Below are 19,661 nucleotides of genomic sequence, written 5' to 3'. Positions count from 1 at the left end.
CCTTTCTCACCACCGCTGGTTGTAATTCTCCGGGGCTTTGAGGTACCTGCTGTAGGTTTTCCCAAGTCTCTGAAGCAGACAGGAGTCATTGCTGCCCAGTACACCATGACCTCACTCTCAGGTTTGAGATCCTGGTCCTCAAATACTCTTTTCTTCAGTCGCTTCTAACAGCTCAAGATAACTGCCCATTTTAAACTTGGTGCAGCAGTGCTCCCCCATTCCCACCTCACTCCTTTACCTCCCTAAAAAGCGCCACTATAGAACTGAAAAACCAAGTCAGTGCTTGCACAGCACAGGCTCAAAATGTTTTCCATTTTGCTGAAGAGTCCTGAAATAGTTGCAAGGTCCTTCTTTTCATACTTAAATTGTTCCAACACTAACTTCAAGCAGCTCCCAGGCCCGCCTAAAAACAGTGAGGACCAACATGACAGTGACCACATCAGAGGGATATAAAAGGCAAAGGTGAGAATTTTGAAGTCCACGCTTTCAGGGACTGGGAACCAATATGGTTCGACAACGCTATGGATCATGGGCAAGCACAGCAGTGTTCTGCATGAGCTGAAGTTTGCAGAGGTTAAAGAATGGGTTATCAGCCAGAAGAGCATGGAATAAATATCTATGGCAAAGGCATATGGTGAGGGTTTCAGCAGCAGGTGAGCTGGGGTAGTGGTACTGTATGAAGGTAGCCATTTTGCAGTTAAACAAGTCATGGCTGTGAAGTTGGGGACATTTTTGTTCAGTATCAAAGTGACTCAGCACCTTTTATTGAGAAAATTCTCAGATGGAAAGGCTGAGAAAACTGCATGCATAAATAGAATGTCTGGAACGTACAAAACAGAATCTTTACCAGCTGCATGGAAGAAATGTGAAACCTGTCATATACAAGAAGTCAATCTTGTGAGAACTCATAGCCATACCAGTTTGAAGAACAGTGGCTCATATCATGTACGTTTTCAAACTTAAAGCAAAATACAGTGCCGTGCGCACCAATACAGCAAAAGTACTAACTGGCCAGAACGAGAGGTTACTACTAAACGTGTAATTTCTGCTTGCAAGATATTTTTACAATGCAATTTCTGCTATATTTCCTCACTTTAATCCCCACTATCTGGCAACTGCAATTATGTCCTCGGTCACAAGGACGATTTATGAGTTCTGACAAACAACCTAAGCCAGAAACACTGTCACCCTTCTACAGGTACCACTGTACATCTATTATTTCAATCTCTCTCCCCATATATTTCCAGGCACACAAAATACACTAGTTGATCTTGCCAATGTGCCAAAATTGATTTTTTTGCGATCAGTCTAGTTGCTAAACCAATTGCTTCATTAACTATAAAGATTTCTGTTCTAGCCCTTTACAGCTTCTCATCTTCAGATTTCCCCAATGCCATGTGCCATTCTCCTCCAACTACAAAAGATGACAAGCACCCAATTTAGAGACCCATATCAATTAGAAAAGTGCAATGTGGGTGACTTGCCTTCTCCTGCCCTGCTTTAAAACTATCTGGTTTCCATTCCAATGGCTGAATTTAGGAACACATGAGATAAACAATGAACCAAGGAATACCTTTGGGCCACCCACCCCCATCCCCCTGCACTCCAACAAAATATTTAGGTTTCAGTCACAACACCGCAAGCATTCTATAATATATGCCTGAAAAGAATTAATGATGGTGTTTTCTTTTCTTCATCGTTTTACGGTTCTTACCTCAATGAAGCAATTTTGATTTTGGACTTAACTGTTCCATACCTGTACTCGGTTCTGTACGGCCATTTGGAGTGATGCCAACAAAGTAACAAGAAGTCACCACTTTTCCAGTATGTTTTATGGCCATTCCCATTAAATAGGCTGAAAAGTTGATAACTAGAGGACACAGATTTAAGATGATTGGAAAAAGGAACAGGCAACATTAAACTTTTTTTTCCAAGAAAAGTGAGTTGCTGTGATCAGGGGTGCACTGCCTGAATGGGTAGAGAAATAAGATTCGACACTAACATTTAGAAAACAATTGTATAAATATGTGAAGGGAAAAAAATTACAGGGATCTGGGAAAAAAAGCAAGATAGTACAAGAAAAAGCCAAAACAGGCACAAGGGACTGAAAGATCTCCTTCTGTGCTGTGGTTTCATGAAATCATTCTGTACATCTTGAAGCTAGGAGCGGTTTCACCCAAATCCATTTCCACTCATAACTTTTAGTGGGCATCACTGGCAAGGCTGGCATTTATTGCCTATCCTGCAAAACCACATGAAAGTGGTGACTAGACTTCTTTTTGAGTTGTTACAATTGGTTTGACACAATTGGGTGGTTACCAGTTCACTTCATAGAGGTTTCCTTCACTAGCACAGGTACATGAGCAAACCAGTTGCATTTTTACAACAGTCCAGCATCTTCATGGTCACTTCTACAGATGCCTCTTATTTCCAGATTTGCTTTTGTAAAACCAATTTCAAATCCGTGGATTCAACTCCACATCCCTGCCTGCTGCCCAAAACCCTCGACTCCCTGTAGAACAAAAATAATTCTAACTCAGTCTTGAATAAATGCAATCCACTGCTTTCTGGGGAACAGAAACTCCAAGGACTAACGACCCTCAGAGAAGAAATTCATCTTCCTCTCCTTCTTAAATGGAAACCATGCCACCTAGCTCTTGGTCCCTCCGTAAGGGAAAACATCCCCTCTGCATCTATCCTCTCAAGCCCCCTCAGATCTTATATGTTTCAATGAGATCACCTCTAATTCTTCTAAACTGCAAGGAGTACAGACCCAAGCTGCTAAACCTTTCCTAATGAGACAATCCCTTCATCCAGGAATCAACCTAGGGAACCTTCTCTGAACTGCCTTCAATGCAAGTACAGTATATCCCACCTTAAATAAGGAGACCAAAACTGTACACAGTACTCCAGGTGTGGTCTCACCAATGCCCTGTACAGATGTAGCATGTCTTCCCTACTTTTGAAGATAAACCAAATGCCCATGGTTCATAAAAATACACTCAGGATAATGATTGATTATTTGCACACACAGGACTATTGAGGATATTATGCTGAACTAAATTGTATGGTCCATGAAATACCGATTTGGTTTGCAACGTCAGCTTAAGCATTTTCAAGATGGAAATCAACTACTCCATGAGTCAAATGATAAGAAGACCAAGTTAGTGGTTGTAATTAGATCCATGTGCTATCTTAACAATGCAGTAAATCAAAACGTTCAACCTAACTAAGGAAGAAAACAATCCCCTATCATCAGGGGGAGAGGAGACAAAAAAAAAATCAATATTCTAGCCTGTAACAAATATAAATGTTCCTAAATACAATTCAACATTTAAAAATCATCAATATTCTTCTCCATTCGCCATGCTAGAGTGCTGTCCCACAGGCATCAGCAATTGCACTGTCCCTCACCAAATTCCCCATTCTTTGTGTCCAAGCCAAAACAGAATGTCAGCTGGTTGTTCACCAAGAAAGGCAGCTGGTGCCCATTCTTGTCCTCACCTAATTCACCCAAAATTCTTTCGAGTTATCAACAGTCACAGATTGCAACTCTTTCGAGTACAATCACAGTTCTTGGTTTCCGGGAGTGGGACATGAACCCACAACCCTCTGATTCAAAGGCGAGGGTGCTATGAACTGAGCCACAGCTGACACCTCTATAGAGAAACTCTTTCGAGCTATCAACAGTCACAGATTGCAACTCATTCGAGTACAATCACAGTTCTTGGTTTCCGGGAGTGGGACATGAACCCACAACCCTCTGATTCAAAGGCGAGGGTGCTATGAACTGAGCCACATGCACTTTGCAGTGGAGGTGACTGAATAGCAATCAGGATTTTTCACAAGCTGCACATAAATTGAGGTCAGCTATGGCACCATCATCACAAAGCGTAATCATCAAACTTCAACTGGTCTGTATGTCTCTGTACAACAGGTACACATTTATACACTGTGCCATCAGAGATACCTTTTATTATAAAAAGTGACAGTGACAAGTCATAGAATTATTGATATCAAAAGTTGTGATTCCTCGGTCATTTTTAAAAAAAAAATGCTTTAATCTGTACAGCACATTTAATGGCCAACAGAAGGTACCCTACACAGGAAATCAATATTATCTTTGCTCTGCTTTAAAGTAACCCACAATCTGGTTCATTTTCACAACATTTGATTTTTTTTGGTGCTAACCCACAAATTATCTTATTTATTAACAACTTGCCATGGGGGGATTTGAACTCTTCACCTCTAGTTGCTTATCCAGTATCATAAAAAGATGCTGAGAAGAGGATCTCCTCATGGCTTAGCAAAGAGCACAGTGCACATCTGAGGTACACAATGTACTACACAATCTCACATAGGGCAGTAGTTTGCCCAAAGAGTTGGCCTCAGTGTTCCTGGTTAGGGGTGGGGATGGGGTGGGACAGGGCGGGGTGGTGGAGGTGTAAAAACAGCCAGCAAGATCTCCATTCCAGATTGCTGTCTCGTAATATTGATTGTCAGGATCAGCTGCGGCTCAGTTGGTAGCACTCTTACTTGAGTCAGATGGTCATTGGTTTCAGCCCTACTCCAGAGACTTGTACACACAAATCTAGGCTGACATTCCAGGGCAGTACTGAAAGAGTGCTGCACTGGCAAAAGCTCTGTCTTTTGGATGACATGCTAAATCAAGACCCCATTTGTCGTCTCAGGTCAAAAGATGTAAAAGATCCCACAGGCCTGTTTCAAAGAAGAGCAGGGAAATTATCCCTGGTGTCCTGGCCAATATTTATCCCTCAATCAACATCAATAAAACAGATTACCTGGTCATTATCATACTGCTGTTTGTAGAACGTTGCTGTGCACAAATTAGCTACCACATTTCCTATATTACAAAAGTGACAGACTTCAAAAGTATTTCATTGGCTGTAAAGCACTTTGGGATGGCCTGAGGTTGCAAAAGGCCCTACATAAATGCCTCATGGCCTCTACATATGGATCTTGAAGGAGGGCTTATTAATCTGTAAAATAACTCTGCTTCTCTTTCCACAAATGCTGCCCAGACAGCTAATTCAGCATTTTCTGTGTATAACCCCTTTAGCTTGACAACAAACATTCTTCAATGAATTTAGAAAAATTTGGGCTAAGAGTGGCTTCAATGTACTGATTTGTGAGTCTAAGCACAGAGCGCATTAGTTTTCAGATCACATACATTAGTGGATCACAAATTCCATGTTGACACAGGATTTTATGTACTAGATTTTGCCACAAGAAGATTACTTTTTAAAAACTCAGGATGTGGTCCTACACCAAAAGGAAGTGACTGAAGTTGAAATTGTTGCTTGCACAAGATTATGGGGATTATTTCTCTAGAATAATCTAATCAAATGGCAGAGCGGACTTGATGGGCCGAATGGCCTACTTCTGCTTCTACGTCTTACGGTCTTAATAATGCAGTGGAGGATGTAATACTATTTTTTCTTAATGGCCTTAATAGTAATATTACTCTTTGCAGTAAATAACATTCTTGCAACAAAATGTTCCGGAAAGCTAGTTGCAGAAAAATATGAAGAAGCTCCTTAAATTGTCATGAATAGGGAATGAACAATCTCGCTTAGAAGGTGGAAATTCAGTCAAGTTCCAAGCCGTCTTGTGTTTTTCCTGTCCCACCTTCAATATGCCCAGTTCCAATTTAATGAATCTCATTGGTCTTTTATTTTGCTGCTGCCCGCCCTTCCACAATTAGAAATTCATCCACCCACTATCCTAAACTGAACTTCAAGCCATCATCAGACAATGGCAACAAAATCTCAAAAACATAAAATCATGGTACTCTTTGTTTACCACAACCACATACAGCAGAGTGGAATTCAAGTGTGACGCAGCCAACTCACATACTTGCAAGCTTCTCTTGCAATTCAAAAGCCTTATATTTAACATACACTTGTGATAGGAGTATTATATCAGTTCATAGAAATTAATATAATGATCCCCTTACTCTAGAGGATGTGTTCAAAATGCCCTCCTTCCTTTAACATCACAAAGTCTAATTACTGTAAGCAGCCTGTGATCATTCAGAATTTAATGGTGAAGTAAATTTGCAGATTAGAAGGTATTTCTGGGATGTTTTCTTTGGAACAAAGGGGCTGAGGGATGGTTTAATTGAAATGTATATAATTATGATGGGCTGGATAGGTCAATAATTTGGGGGCATAGGTTTAAAATAATTGCTACAAGGATTAGGAAAGAATTCAGGAGTAAATTTTCATCCATAAGGTGGGGGCAAGTGTGGAAGTCACTGCCTGAAAGGATGGTGGAAGCAGAAACCTTCTTCACATTTAAAGAACAGTTGGATGTGCACTTGATCTGCTGTAACCTACAGGACTACAGACTGAGAGCTGAAAGGTAGGATTAAGCTGGTTAAATCTTTTTGGCTGGCAGGCACAGATGAGCCAAAAGGCCTCCTCTGCGCCATAAATTTTTTTATATGTTTACCTGTAAATGCCCATTGCCAAGATAGAATCAAAATTATAAACCAACTGCTTTTCAGGTTATAATTCGGACATTTTGAAGTGTGACAAATGCTCTGAAAGCTTCCTAAACTACAACACCATAAAACTTCTTTAAACATCTTGGAATTTTTCATTTTACATTAAACAGACTACTTAAATAAAAGAGTAAGAACTTTCACTTGTATAGTATTTTTACAACTTCAGAAGCACTTTACAGCCAATTAAGTACTATTGAATTATAGTAGTCACTGTTGTATTACAGGGAGACATAACAGCCAATTTAGGCACATCAACTGCCCACAGACAGCAATAAGATAAATGACCAGATAATCGGTTTTAGTGACACTAGTTACATAAATGCATGTTGTTTTCGCAGGGGCTCACATTCCACCCAATGCCTGACCGGAATACTAATAATGATTATTGAAGTTTGGCAGTGTTGACATTGACTAATGCAACAACATATTACTGGTCAACAAATTGTAGAACATATTATTCTTTTTATATTAAAGTTGGAACAGCATAAAATCGTTGTTCTTCAAAACAAAACTTATAATTTCCTCTCCCACCAAATTTGTGATAACTACAGCGAGGATACTGTACTTAAAGGAAATACTCCAAAAGCATGCTAGGAGTTTTAGGACGAAAACCCCAAAGTATAATAATCAATACATCTCAAAAACAATCAGGCACTTCAAATTCAACCTTCCTGTTCAGTAAATTTTCCGGCTTCACTCGCCACAAGCAGACTTCGAGTGAAGGGCTGGTGAAGGGTCGTAAGAACACAAGACCTTCTGTTATCGAGTAAAAAGTAGGTGATAACCCCTAAAATACAAGATCGCTGAGTTTGGATTCATAAAAGTAACGCAGAGTGCGTCTTTCCAAAGAGTTAACATATCTCAAAAAACAGTATGCCTGATAGATTACATTGTTTAGCCTCATTTTAATAGGGGTGACAGAGCACGGTCTCAGTGTGTGGCCTTGCAAGCCTGGCTCATGTGGCAGCCTGAGGGCCTGAAAAGTCCCCGCCCCCTCTCTCCCCCCCACCCCCCCCCCACAAAAAAATAAAGAAAAAAAACCCAAAAGCGCCAATACATCTGAAAGAGGCAGAATAATACTCACATAGGGTCCAGCGCCCTTGACAACCAAGATCTGAAAGCGTCCAGATTCTCTATGATCATCTTCCTATGGTCTCTGGCCCAGTCCCTGGTACACCATCAGAATGTCAGGCCCTCAGTGAAAGTCCACAAGCAACATGACAACAAACCAGAGCAAAGCCCAGGCCGCGCCGCGCCGCGCCACCAAACACCCGACCTGGTCGCGGGGACGATAGACGGCTCAGGCTACCAATCAGCAAGCGGCTCTCAAGAACACAAACCAATCAGGGGGAAAGGGGAGCCGGGAACAGGCAGGACTAACAAGTTAGGTCGTACTCAACGGCCTGGGAAGAGACGAGCAATCGATCGGTCCAAATTTCGGTTTCCTTTCCCCAGTCCCATAAAGAAAAAAAGTTGAAACGCGGGGTTTGGGGAATGGATTTTTTTTTCCCTATGAAAAAATAAACACTGCTAAAAACGGCACATATTTACTTGAGGCCGAAGACAGAGTGGGGGGGGGGAAGGGAAGATTATGCCGCACTGCTCAATCAAACCTGAAAACGTCGTGCAGACAAGGCACTATTTGATAGGCAACAATATCGTCCAATCAAAATGCGGCTGACTGGCAGTGCTGCTTTTTCATTGGACAGGTGAACAGTATAAGGCGGGACGACCCGTGGTGACTGAGTGCCTCGCGACCAACAGAACAAACGCAATTTTCGTAATTACAGAAAAAAACTGGGGTGCGTGTGTGAAATTTATTAATATGGCTATGTATCTGATAAATATAACCAAATCTTACTAAATATTAACAACGCCAGCGGTCACATCGCCACGTGATCAGGCGTATTTTGATGGACACCTGGCGAAGCCCCGCCCCTTCCCTGACTTCTCGTGGATGAAACAGAATATCGCGAGACCATATCTTCGCCCCGCCCCGCCGCGTGCGGTATCTTAGCAACCAGAAACCCAGCTCAGCAGCACCCCCGAGGAAGAGCTGGCCTGTGCGCTGAGAGAGCATAGCAGCCAGTCACCAAAGGAATTGCTGGATAAATACAGAATACAGAAGGCAAAGTCGGACCATCCTTCTACATAAGCCTACTTTATTTTAAAAAAAAAACACTCTTGATGTGGGCATTGCTGGAAAGGGTGGCATTTATTGCCCATCCCACCTTGCACTGATACGTTGGTGCTGGTGATGGACCACCTTCTTGAACAGGTGTGATCTGTGCGGATTCTTTGCAACGGTCCCCAGGGATCCGTGTTGGGACTCTTGATTTTCCTGATGCATATTAACGACCTAGACCTTGGGTATACAGGGCACTGTTGTAAATTTCGCGGATGATACAGAACTTGGTGAACTTAAGGAGAAGAGCGGGAAACTCAAAAGGATATAGACAAGTTGGTGGAATGAGCGACAGGTGGCAGGTGAAGTTCAATGTGGAAAAGTGTGAAGTGATTCATTTTGGGATTTAGAACATGGAAGAGAAAATACAAAATAAAGGGTAAACCCCTAAAGGGGATCCAGGAGCAGGGGGACCTGGGTATATATGTGCCAATGATTAAAGGTGGCAGGACAGGTTGAGAGTGCGGTTAATAAAGCATACATTATTCCAGGCTTTATTAATAGGGGCATAGAGTACGTGCAAGAAGGTTCTGCTGAACATACAAACATACGAATCAGGAGCATAAGTAGGCCACTTGGCCTCTTGAGCCTGCTCTGCCTTTCAATAAGATCATGGCTGATCTGATTGTAACCTCAACCCCACATTCCTGCCTATCTCTGATATCCTTTCACCCTCTTGTTAATCAAGAATCTTTCTAGCTCTGCCTTAAAAATATCCAAAGACTCTGCTTTGTTCTGCCTTTTGAGGAAGAGAGTTCCAAAGACTCACAACTCTCTGAGAGAAAAAAATCTCCTCAACTCTGTCTTAAATAAGTGACCTCTTATTTTTAAATAGTGACCCCTACTTCTAGATTCTCTCACAAGAGGAAACATACTCTCGACATCCACCCTGTCAAGACCCCTCAGGATCTTAAAGATTTCAATCAAGTCACCTCTTACTCTTCTAAATTCCAGTGGATACAAGCCTAACCTGTCCAACCTTTCCTCATATGACAACCCACCCATTCCTGGTCTTCGTCTAGTAAACATTCTCTGAACTGCTTCTAATGCATTTACATATTTCCTTAAATAAGGAGACCAGTACTGTACACAGCACTACAGATGTTGTCTCCCCAGTGCCTTGCACAGCTGAGGCATAACCTCCCTACTTTTGTAATCAATTTCCCTCACAATAAACGATAACATTCTATTAGCTTTCCTAATTAATTGTCCTACCTGCTTAGTAGCCTTTTGTGATTCGTGCATTAGGACACCCAGATTCCTCTGAATCTCAGAGCTCTGTAATCTCTTGCCGTCTTCCTGCCAAAATAGACAATTTCACATTTGCCCACATTATACTCCATTTGCCAGATCTTTGCCCACTTACAACCTATCTATGTCCGTTTGTTGCCTCTTTATGTCCTCTTCATAATTTATTTTCCATCTATCTTTGTGTTGTCAGCAAATTTAGCAACTGTTCCTTTGATCCCTTCATCCAAGTCAGTCATATAAATTGTAAAAAGTTGAGGCCCCAGCACTGATATCTGTGGCACCACTTGTTACATCCTGCCAATCAGAAAAAGACCCATTTACGCCTGCTGTCTGCTTTCTGTTAGCTAGCCAATCTTCTAACCAATATGTTACCCCCCCACGCCATGAGCTTTTATTTTCCACAATAACTTTTGATGTAGCGCTTTATCAAATGCCTTCTGGAAATCTAAGTACAGTACATTCACCAATTCTCCTTTATACACAGCACATGTGACTCCTTCAATGAACTCCAATAAATTAGTTAAATATGATTTCCCTTTCACAAAACAATGTTGACTCAGCCTGATTGCCTTGAATTTTTCTAAGTGCCCTGCTATAACATCTTTAATAATAGTTTCTAACAAATTTGGCGGATGGAGTATAATGTTGGAAAATATGAACTTGTCCACTTTGGCACGAAAAATAGAAAAGCAGCATATTATTTAAATAGCTTAATTTAGATTGCAGAAATCTGAGGTACAGAGGGACCTGGGTGTCCTGGTACATGAATCACAAAGTTAGTATGCGGGTAAAGCGAGTGATTAGGAAGGCAAATAGAATGTTGGCATTTATTGCAAGAGGAATGGAATATAGAAGTAGGGATGTTTTGCTACAGTTGTACAGGGCGTAGCTGAGACCACATCTGGAGTACTGTGTACAGTTTTTGTCTCCTTATTAAAGAAAGGATATAAATCGTGATTCACTCAACTGATACCTGAGACGGGAATGCTATCTTATGAGGAAGGTTGACAGGCTGGGCATGTATCCATTGGAGTTTAGCAGAATGAGAGGCAATCTTATTGAAACATATAAGATCCTGGGGGGATTTGACAGGGTGAATGCTGATAAGATGTTTCCCTGTGTGGGAGAGACTAGAACTAGAGGACACAGTTTAAAAATAAGGGGTCTCCCATTTAGGTGAGAGATGAGAAGATTTTTTTTCTCTCAGGGTCATGAGCCTTTGGAATATCTCCCCCAGGAGAATGGTAAAGGCAGGACCAGCGAATGTTTTTAAGGCAGAGGTAGATAGATTCTTGATTAACAAGGGAGTTGAATGTTATCAGGAGTAGGTGACATGTGGACTCTGTGGCCACAATCAGATCAACCATGATCTTATTGAATGGCGGAGCAGGCTTAAGAAGTCGAATGGCCTACTTCTCCTTGTTCATATGTAACTCTAAGCCTATCCTGGTAACTAAGGGCATCGAAACTTGGGGTGAATCTAGTGGGTCTCCCCTAAACCTTTGCTATTATTATTAAGCACCAAGTCAGGAGACCAAAACTAGATACTCTATCCACAACCAAGCTACACAACATAGTGTAATATTTTTTGTTGTATATTTGATTGTTCTGGCAATATAGCCTAACACACTGTTTGTTTTTGCAGTAGCCATTTAGAACAAACCATGGGTCTTCAGATATTAATGTATGATGACACTTAGGCTCCTCTCCCGCTTAGCAGTCTTAAGCCCATGAATTTCAGAATCACAGAATGGTTACAGTGCAGAAGGAGGCCATTCAGCCAGTTGTCTCTGCGCCTGCTCTCTGTAGGAGCAATTTAACGAGTGCCACTCCCCTGCCTTCTCATCATAGCCTTGCACATTCTTCCTTTTCAGATAATAATCTGATCCCCTCCTAAAGCCTCGATTGAGCCAGCCTCCATCACACACTTAGGCAGTGCATTCCAAATCCTAACCGCTCACAGCATGAAAGATTTTTTTCCTAATTTTGCCATTGCTTCTTTTGCCAATTGCCTTAGGTTCATGCCCTCTTGTTCTTGATCCTTCCACCAATGGGAGCATTTTTCCCTATCTAGTCTTTCCTGAACCCTCATTAATTTGAATACCCCTATCAGATCTCCTCTCAACCTTCTCTTCTCCAAGGAAAACAGTCCCAACTTCTCTAATCTATCTATGTAACTAAAGTTCCTCATCCCTGGGACCAATCTTTTCTGCACTCTGTCTAATGCCACCATGTCTTTCCTAAAATGTGGCAGCCAGAACTGGATGCAATACTCGAGCTGAGGCCAAACCAATATCCTGTATCACCATGGTGCACACAACAGCACTTATATTTATATAATGCCTTTAAGTTAATGAAACATACAGGGTGCTTTACAGGAGCATCACAAAACAAAGTATGACACTAGGTCACGTAGAAATATTGGGCCTGAACTTCTGTGGAGTGGCAATCAGAGTTGGATTGCCACTCTGGTCCTACTTTCTTACCTGAAATATTTTTGATCCTATCTCACCCGACGTCCCAACTCAGGCTGGCCGAGATCTAGGCAGTGCACGCATCCCCAGGGCCCAGCATCGAGTCATGCCAGGGTCCGGGATGTCACTGAACGGCTGCAGGGCATCCTGAAGCGGGAGGGTGATAAGGCAGGGGTCACAGTACATGTTGGTACCAATGACATGGGTAGGAAGAGGGATGAGGTCTTGCATCAAGAATTCAGGGACTGAGGCAGTAGAATAAAAAGCAAGACCTCTCGGGTTGTGATCTCTGAATTACTCCCAGTGCCACGTGCTAGCGAGCTCAGAAATAGGAGAATAGCGCAGATGAATACGTGGCTTATGAGTTGGTGCAGGAGGGAGGGTTTTAGATTCCTGGATCACTGGGACCATTTCTGGGGAAGGTGGGACCTGCACAAGCGGGACGGTCTACATCTGAACCAGAGCGGGACTAACATCCTTGCGGGCGGGTTTGCTAGTGCTGTTGGGAGGAGTTTAAACTAATTCGGCAAGGGGAGGGGACACAGAATGTTAGCAGAACAGGGACACATCATAATACAGTAAAACAATCAAGTCAGAAGGAGTACAGCTGCATTAAGTTTTAAGGGAGTAAGGCAAGGCTGGATAGCCTCTACTTTAATGCCAGGAGTATTACCGGCAAAAAAGATGAGTTAAGGGTGAGGATTGACACGTGGAATTGTGATATAGTAGCCATCACTGAGATGTAGTTGAGGGAGGGCAGGATTGGCAGCTCAACATTCCAGGATATAGAATCTTCAGTGCAGACAGGGGAGGGGGTAAAAGAGGAGGAGGCATTGCATTATTAGTTAAGGAGTCAGTTACTGCAGTAAAGAGAGATGATATCTTGGAGGGGGCATCGAATGAAGCTTTGTGGGTAGAGCTTCGGAATAAAAAAGGGGCATCCACATTGATAGGTGTTTATTATAGACCCCCAGATAGTCAGCGGGAAATTGAGGTGCAAATATGTGCACAATTTGCGGAGGTGTGTAAAAACAATAACAGTAGGGTAATTATATTAGGGGATTTCAACTTTCCCAGCATTAATTGGGATAGACATAGTGTTAAGCGCTTGGATGGAATGGATTTCTTGAAATGTGTACAGGAGAACTTTTTAGGTCAATATGTAGAGGGTCCAACAAGGGATGGTGCAGTGCTGGACCTAATTCTGGGGAATGGAGCCGGGCAGGTGGCTGAGGTGGTGGTGGGGGAGCATTTTAGTGATAGCGACCACAATATGGTACAGTTTAAGTTTGTGGGCAAAGAAATAGACAAGTTGCAAAAAATTGTTTTGAATTGGGGGAGAGTGGATTTTAGTAAAATAAGGCAGGATGTGGCCAAGGTAGACTGGGAACAGCTACTTGTGGAGAAATCTACAGAGGAACAGTGGGGGGCGTTCAAAAAGGAAATGGGGAGGGTACAGGCTCAACATGTTCCCTCTAGGGTGATAGGAAGGAGTAACAAGCCCAGAGAACCATAGATGACCAGAGATATTCAGGTTACGATGAGAAGGAAAAGAGAAGCTTTTAGCAAGTACAAGGGAAGCAAATCAATGGAGGCATTAGTGGAGTACAGAAAGTGTAGGGTGGAGCTTAAGAAAGCAATTAGGAGAGCAAAGAGGGGATATGAGAAAGCTCTGGCTGGTAAAAGTAGGGAAAATCCCAAGATATTCTAACCAGGAATAGGATAACCAGGGAAAGAGTAAGGCCCATAAGGGACTATGGGTGGAGCCAGAGGATATCGCTAGAGTGTTGAACGAATACTTCACATCCGTCTTCACCCAAGAGAATGAGGATGAAGGTATTGAACTCGGGGAGAGAGACTGCGAGGTTCTTAAGCAAATTGATATCGGGAGTGAGAAGGTATTGGAGGTGTTGGCAGGCTTAAAAGTGGACAAATCTCCAGGTCCAGATAATTTGTGTCCCAGAGATAACATCCCCCACCGGGATGGTCTGAGGGCTCTCAGCTTCTCCCTCGAACAGAGGCCCGAACAATCCCCATCCACCACTACTCTCCTCCGTCTGGCTGAACTTGTTCTCACACTGAACAATTTCTCCTTTAACTCCTCTCACTTCCTCCAAATAAAAGGTGTGGTTATGGGTACCCGCATGGGCCCCAGCTATGCCTGTCTATTTATGGGGTATGTGGAACATTCCTTGTTCCAGTCCTACTCCGGCCCCCTCCCACAACTCTTTCTCCGGTACATCGATGATTGCTTCGGTGCTGCTTCATGCTCTCGTCGGGACCTGGAAAAATTTATTAATTTTGCTTCCAATCTCCACCCCTCCATCATTTTCACATGGTCCATCTCTGACACTTCCCTTCCATTCCTTGACCTCTCTGTCTCAATTTCTGGTGATAGACTGTCCACCAATATCCATTACAAGCCTACTGACTCCCACAGCTACCTCGACTACAGCTCCTCACACCCCGCTTCCTGTAAGGACTCCATCCCATTCTCTCAGTTCCTTCACCTCCGTCGCATCTGTTCTGATGATGCTACCTTCAAAAACAGTTCCTCTGACATGTCCTCCTTCTTCCTTAACCGAGGTTTTCCACCCACAGTAGTTGACAGGGCCCTCAACCGTGTCCGGCCCATCTCCCGCGCATCTGCCCTCACGCCTTCTCCTCCCTCCCAGAAACATGATAGGGTCCCCCTTGTCTCACTTATCACCCCACCAGCCTCCGCATTCAAAGGATCATCCTCCACCATTTCCGCCAACTCCAGCATGATGCCACCACCAAACACATCTACCCTTCACCTCCCCTGGCGGCATTCCGTAGGGATCGTTCCCTCCGTGACACCCTGGTCCACTCCTCCATCACCCCCTACTCCTCAACCCCCACCTGCGGCACCTCCCCATGCAAACGCAAAATATGCAACACCTGCCCCTTCACTTCCTCTCTCCTCACTGTCCAAGGGCCCAAACACTCCTTTCAAGTGAAGCAGCATTTCACTTGCATTTCCCCCAACTTAGTCTACTGCATTCGTTGCTCCCAATGCGGTTTCCTCTACATTGGAGAGACCAAACGCAGAGTGGGTGACCGCTTTGCAGAACACCTTCGGTCTGTCCACAAGCATTACCCAGACCTCCCTATCGCTTGCCATTTTAACACTCCACCCTGCTCTCTTGCCCACATGTCTGTCCTTGGCTTGCTGCATTGTTCCAGTGAAGCTCAATGCAAATTGGAGGAACAGAACCTCATCTTCCAACTAGGCACTTTACAGCCTTCCGGACTGAATATTGAGTTCAACAACTTTAGATCTTGAACTCCCTCCTCCATCCCCACCCCCTTTCCATTTCTTCCCCGTCCCTTTTGTTTTTTCCAATAATTTATATAGATTTTTCTTTTCCCACCTATTTCCATTATTTTTAAATGTATTCCATCCATCGTTTATTTCACCCCACCCCCACTAGAGCTACCTTGCTTGTCCTGCTCTCCACTCTTAATTAGCACATTCTTTTAGATAATATCACCACCTTCAACACCTCTTTGTTCTTTTGTCTGTGACATCTTTTGGTTATCTCCTCCTATCACTGCTTGCTTGTCCCAACAACTCCCCCATCCCCCCCCCGCCCCCACCATCTTCTTTCCCCCCCTCCCCTTAAACCAGCTTATATTTCACCCCTTTCCTATTTCTAATTAGTTCTGTTGAAGGGTCATGGGGACTCGAAACGTCAACTTTGCTCTTCTCCGCTGATGCTGCCAGACCTACTGTGTTTTTCCAGGTATTTCTGTTTTTGATTTGTGTCCCAGACTGTTGAGGGAGGCAAGGGAAGAGATCGCAGGGGCTCTGACCCACATTTTTAATTCCTCTCTGGCCACAGGGGAGATGCCAGAGGACTAGAGAACAGCTAATGTGGTTCCGCTATTTAAGAAGGGTTGTAGAGATAAGCCAGGGAAATACAGGCCAGTGAGTCTCACATCAGTGGTAGGGAAACAATTGGAGAAAACTCTGAAGGAGAGAATCTATCTCCATTTGGAGAGGCAAGGTTTGATCAGGAATAGTCAGCATGGCTTTGTCAGAGGGAGATCATGCCTAACAAATTTGATTGAATTTTTTGAGGAGGTGACCAGGTGTGTAGATGAGGGTAGTGCAGTTGATGTAGTTTATATGGGTTTCAGCAAAGCCTTTGACAAGGTCCCACAGGGAGACTTATAAAGAAGGCAAATGCACATGGGATACCGGGTAATTTGATAAGGTGGATTCAATGTTGGCTTAGTTGTAGGAGACAGAGGGTAATGACAGAAGGATGCTTTAGTGACTGGAAGCCAGTGTCCAGTGGCATACCACAGGGATCTGTGCTCGGTCCCCTATTATTTGTCATTTATATAAATGACATAGATGACTATGTGGGGGGTAGAATTACTAAGTTTGCGGATAACACAAAGATTGGCCGGGTGGTTAACAGTGAGGTTGAGTGTCTTGGGCTACAGGAAGATATAGACGGGATGGTCAAATGGGCAGATAAGTGGTAGATGGAATTTAATCCTGAAAAGTGTGAGGTGATACACTTTGGAAGGAGTAATTTGACAAGGAAGTATTCAATGAACGGCATGACACTAGGAAGTTCTGAGGAACAAAGGGACCTTGGTGTGTGTGTCCATAGATCTCTGAAGACAGAGGGGCATGTTAGTGGGGTAGTGAAAAAGGCATATGGGATACTTGCCTTTATCATTCGAGGCATAGATTACAAAAGTAGGGAGGTCATGTTGGAGTTGCATAGAACCTTGGTGAGGCCACAGTTGGAGTACTGTGTGCAGTTCTGGTCGCCACATTATAGGAAGGATGTGATTGCACTGGAAGGGGTGCAGAGAAGATTCACCAGGATGTTGCCTGGGATGAAACATGTAAGTTATGAAGAGAGGTTGGATAGACTTGGGTTGTTTTCATTGGAGCAGAGAGGATAGAGGGGCGACCTGATCGAGGTGTACAAGATTATGAGGGGCATGGACAGGCCGGATAGGGAGCATCTGTTCCACTTAGTTGAAGGGTCAGTCACGAGGGGACATAAGTTCAAGGTGAGGGGCAGGAGGTTTAGGGGGGATGTGAGGAAAAATATTTTTACCCAGAGGGTGGTGAAGGTCTGGAATGCACTGCCTGGGAGGGTGGTGGAGGCAGGTTGCCTCACATCCTTTAAAAAGTACCTGGATGAGCACTTGGCACGTCATAACATTCAAGGCTATGGGCCAAGTGCTGGTAAATGGGATTAGGTAGGTAGGTCAGGTGTTTCTCACGTGTCGGTGCAGACTTGATGGGCCGAAGGGCCTCTTCTGCACTGTGATTCTGTGATTTCCCTTTGACAGATGTTAAGCTAACAGGCCTGTAGTTTCCTGCTTTCTGTCTCCCTCCCTTTATGAATAAAGGATTTACATTAGCTATTTTCCCCTAATCTAGAAAATTTTGGAAAATTAAAGCCAGTGCATCAACTATCTCACTAGCCACTTCTTTCAAGACCTTAAGGTGAAGTGAACCTGGACCTGGAGGTTTGTCAGCCCCAATAATTTGCTCTATACCACTTCCCTGGTGAGTATAATTTTCCCGAGTTCAACCCTCCCTCCCTTCCATTTCCTGATTCACAGCTATTTCTGGGATGTTACTTGTGTCCTCTATAGTGAAGACTGAAACAAATACCTGTTTAATTCATCCGCCATCTCCCTACTTTCCATTTTAAATTACCCAGACTCAATTTCTATGGGGCCTACGCTCATTTTGTTAACTCTTTTCTTATTTAAATATCTATAGAAACTCTTACTGTCCGTCTTTATATTACTAACTAGCTTTCTTTCGTACACTAATTTTTCCCTCCTTATTAACCTTTTTGTCATTCTTTGCTGTTCTTTATATTCTTTCCACGGATTCAGCATCAATGGGAGTATTGCATCCCATTCTGGGCACCACAGTTTAGGTAAGATGTGAAGGTATTAGAGACAGTGCAGAAAAGGTTCACAAGAATGGCCCCAGGGATGAGGAACTTCAGTTACAAAGATAGATGGGAGAAGTTGGCATTGGCAGAGTTATTCCAAATCATAAGGGGCCTGGACAGGGTAGATAGGGAAAAACTGTTCCCATTGATGAAAGAATTGAGAATGAGAGGGCACAGATTTAAGGTAATTGGCAAAAGAAACAATGGCGCTGTCAGGAAAAACATTTTCACACAGCGAGTGGTTAGGATCTGGAATGCACTGCCAGAGAGTGTGGTGGTGGCAGGTTCAATTGAGGCATTCAAAAAGGAATTAGATAGTTATCTGAAAAATGAAGAATATGCAGGATTGTGGAGAGACTGAGGGGAATGGCATGAGGTGAATTACTCATTCGGAGAGCCGGTGCAGACACGATGAGCTGTATGCTCTCCTTCTGCACTATAACAATTCTGTTATTCTGTGGTTTGATCATCTGTTTGCCTTAGAGTGGAAGAAGGCAGCCAAAAGATCATCTGCAGTCATTCCAGCAGTCAGTTTTAAGATGGCTGAAGGGACCCAGTTCTGCTGAGTCCATGATCCATAGGCCATTCAGCCCATCAAGTATGCTACACCATTCCATAAATTATGGCTGATCTGTTTGTGGCCTTTACACCACTTTCTTGCCTGCCCCCCATGACCGTCAACTCCTTTGTCAATCAAAGATCTGTCTAACTTAGCTTTGAATATATTCAATGACCACTGCTATCCACTCCTATCTGTGGAAGACAATTCCAAACACTAATGACCCTCTGAAAGAAGAAATTCTTTGTCATCTCTATCTTAAGTGGAAGGCCCCTTATCTGTAAACTGTGCCCCCTCGTTCTAGATTCTCACATGAGAGAAAACATTCTCTCAGCATCTACCCTGTCAAGCCACGTCAAAATTTTATATGTTTCAATAAGATCACCTCTCATTCTTCTAAACTCCAATGGGTATATGCCCAACCTGCTCAACCTTCCCTCATAAGACAACCTCTTCATCCCAGGAATCAGCCTCGTGAACCTTCCCTGACCTGCTTCCAAAGCAAGTATATCCTTTCTGAAACAAAGGGACCAAAATTGTACACAATGGCATATAATTCAACCTTGAAAGCCTCAAACATTTCTTCCAAAAACTGACTCATAAGCTGAGTATAAAAGTGAACCACTGGTGTGAGTGGTCATCCTTTTGAAAAGCCATCATCATCCAATTCAGTCGTATCTACACTCGCATGCATCTT

The 19,661-nt window shown here is 43.3% G+C and overlaps 1 protein-coding gene across 4 annotated transcripts in view; it reads right to left on the bottom strand.

Annotated features, from left to right (window-relative positions):
* Nucleotides 1–8,138, bottom strand: part of rbm27 (RNA binding motif protein 27) — a 164,745-nt gene extending 156,607 nt beyond the window's left edge. For all 4 annotated transcript variants that reach the window (XM_078551101.1, XM_078551104.1, XM_078551103.1 and 1 more), the window contains exon 1: nucleotides 7,614–8,138. In XM_078551101.1, coding sequence (XP_078407227.1) covers nucleotides 7,614–7,672 — 59 coding nt within the window. In that variant the 5' untranslated portion in view covers nucleotides 7,673–8,138. The remainder of the gene's footprint in view (nucleotides 1–7,613) is intronic.
* Between the last annotated feature and the right edge of the window lie 11,523 nt (nucleotides 8,139–19,661).

The sequence above is a fragment of the Cetorhinus maximus genome, chromosome 10, assembly GCF_964194155.1.
Source record: "Cetorhinus maximus chromosome 10, sCetMax3.hap1.1, whole genome shotgun sequence".
Taxonomy (NCBI): domain Eukaryota; kingdom Metazoa; phylum Chordata; class Chondrichthyes; order Lamniformes; family Cetorhinidae; genus Cetorhinus; species Cetorhinus maximus.
This window is presented reverse-complemented; position numbering and strand designations above follow the sequence as displayed.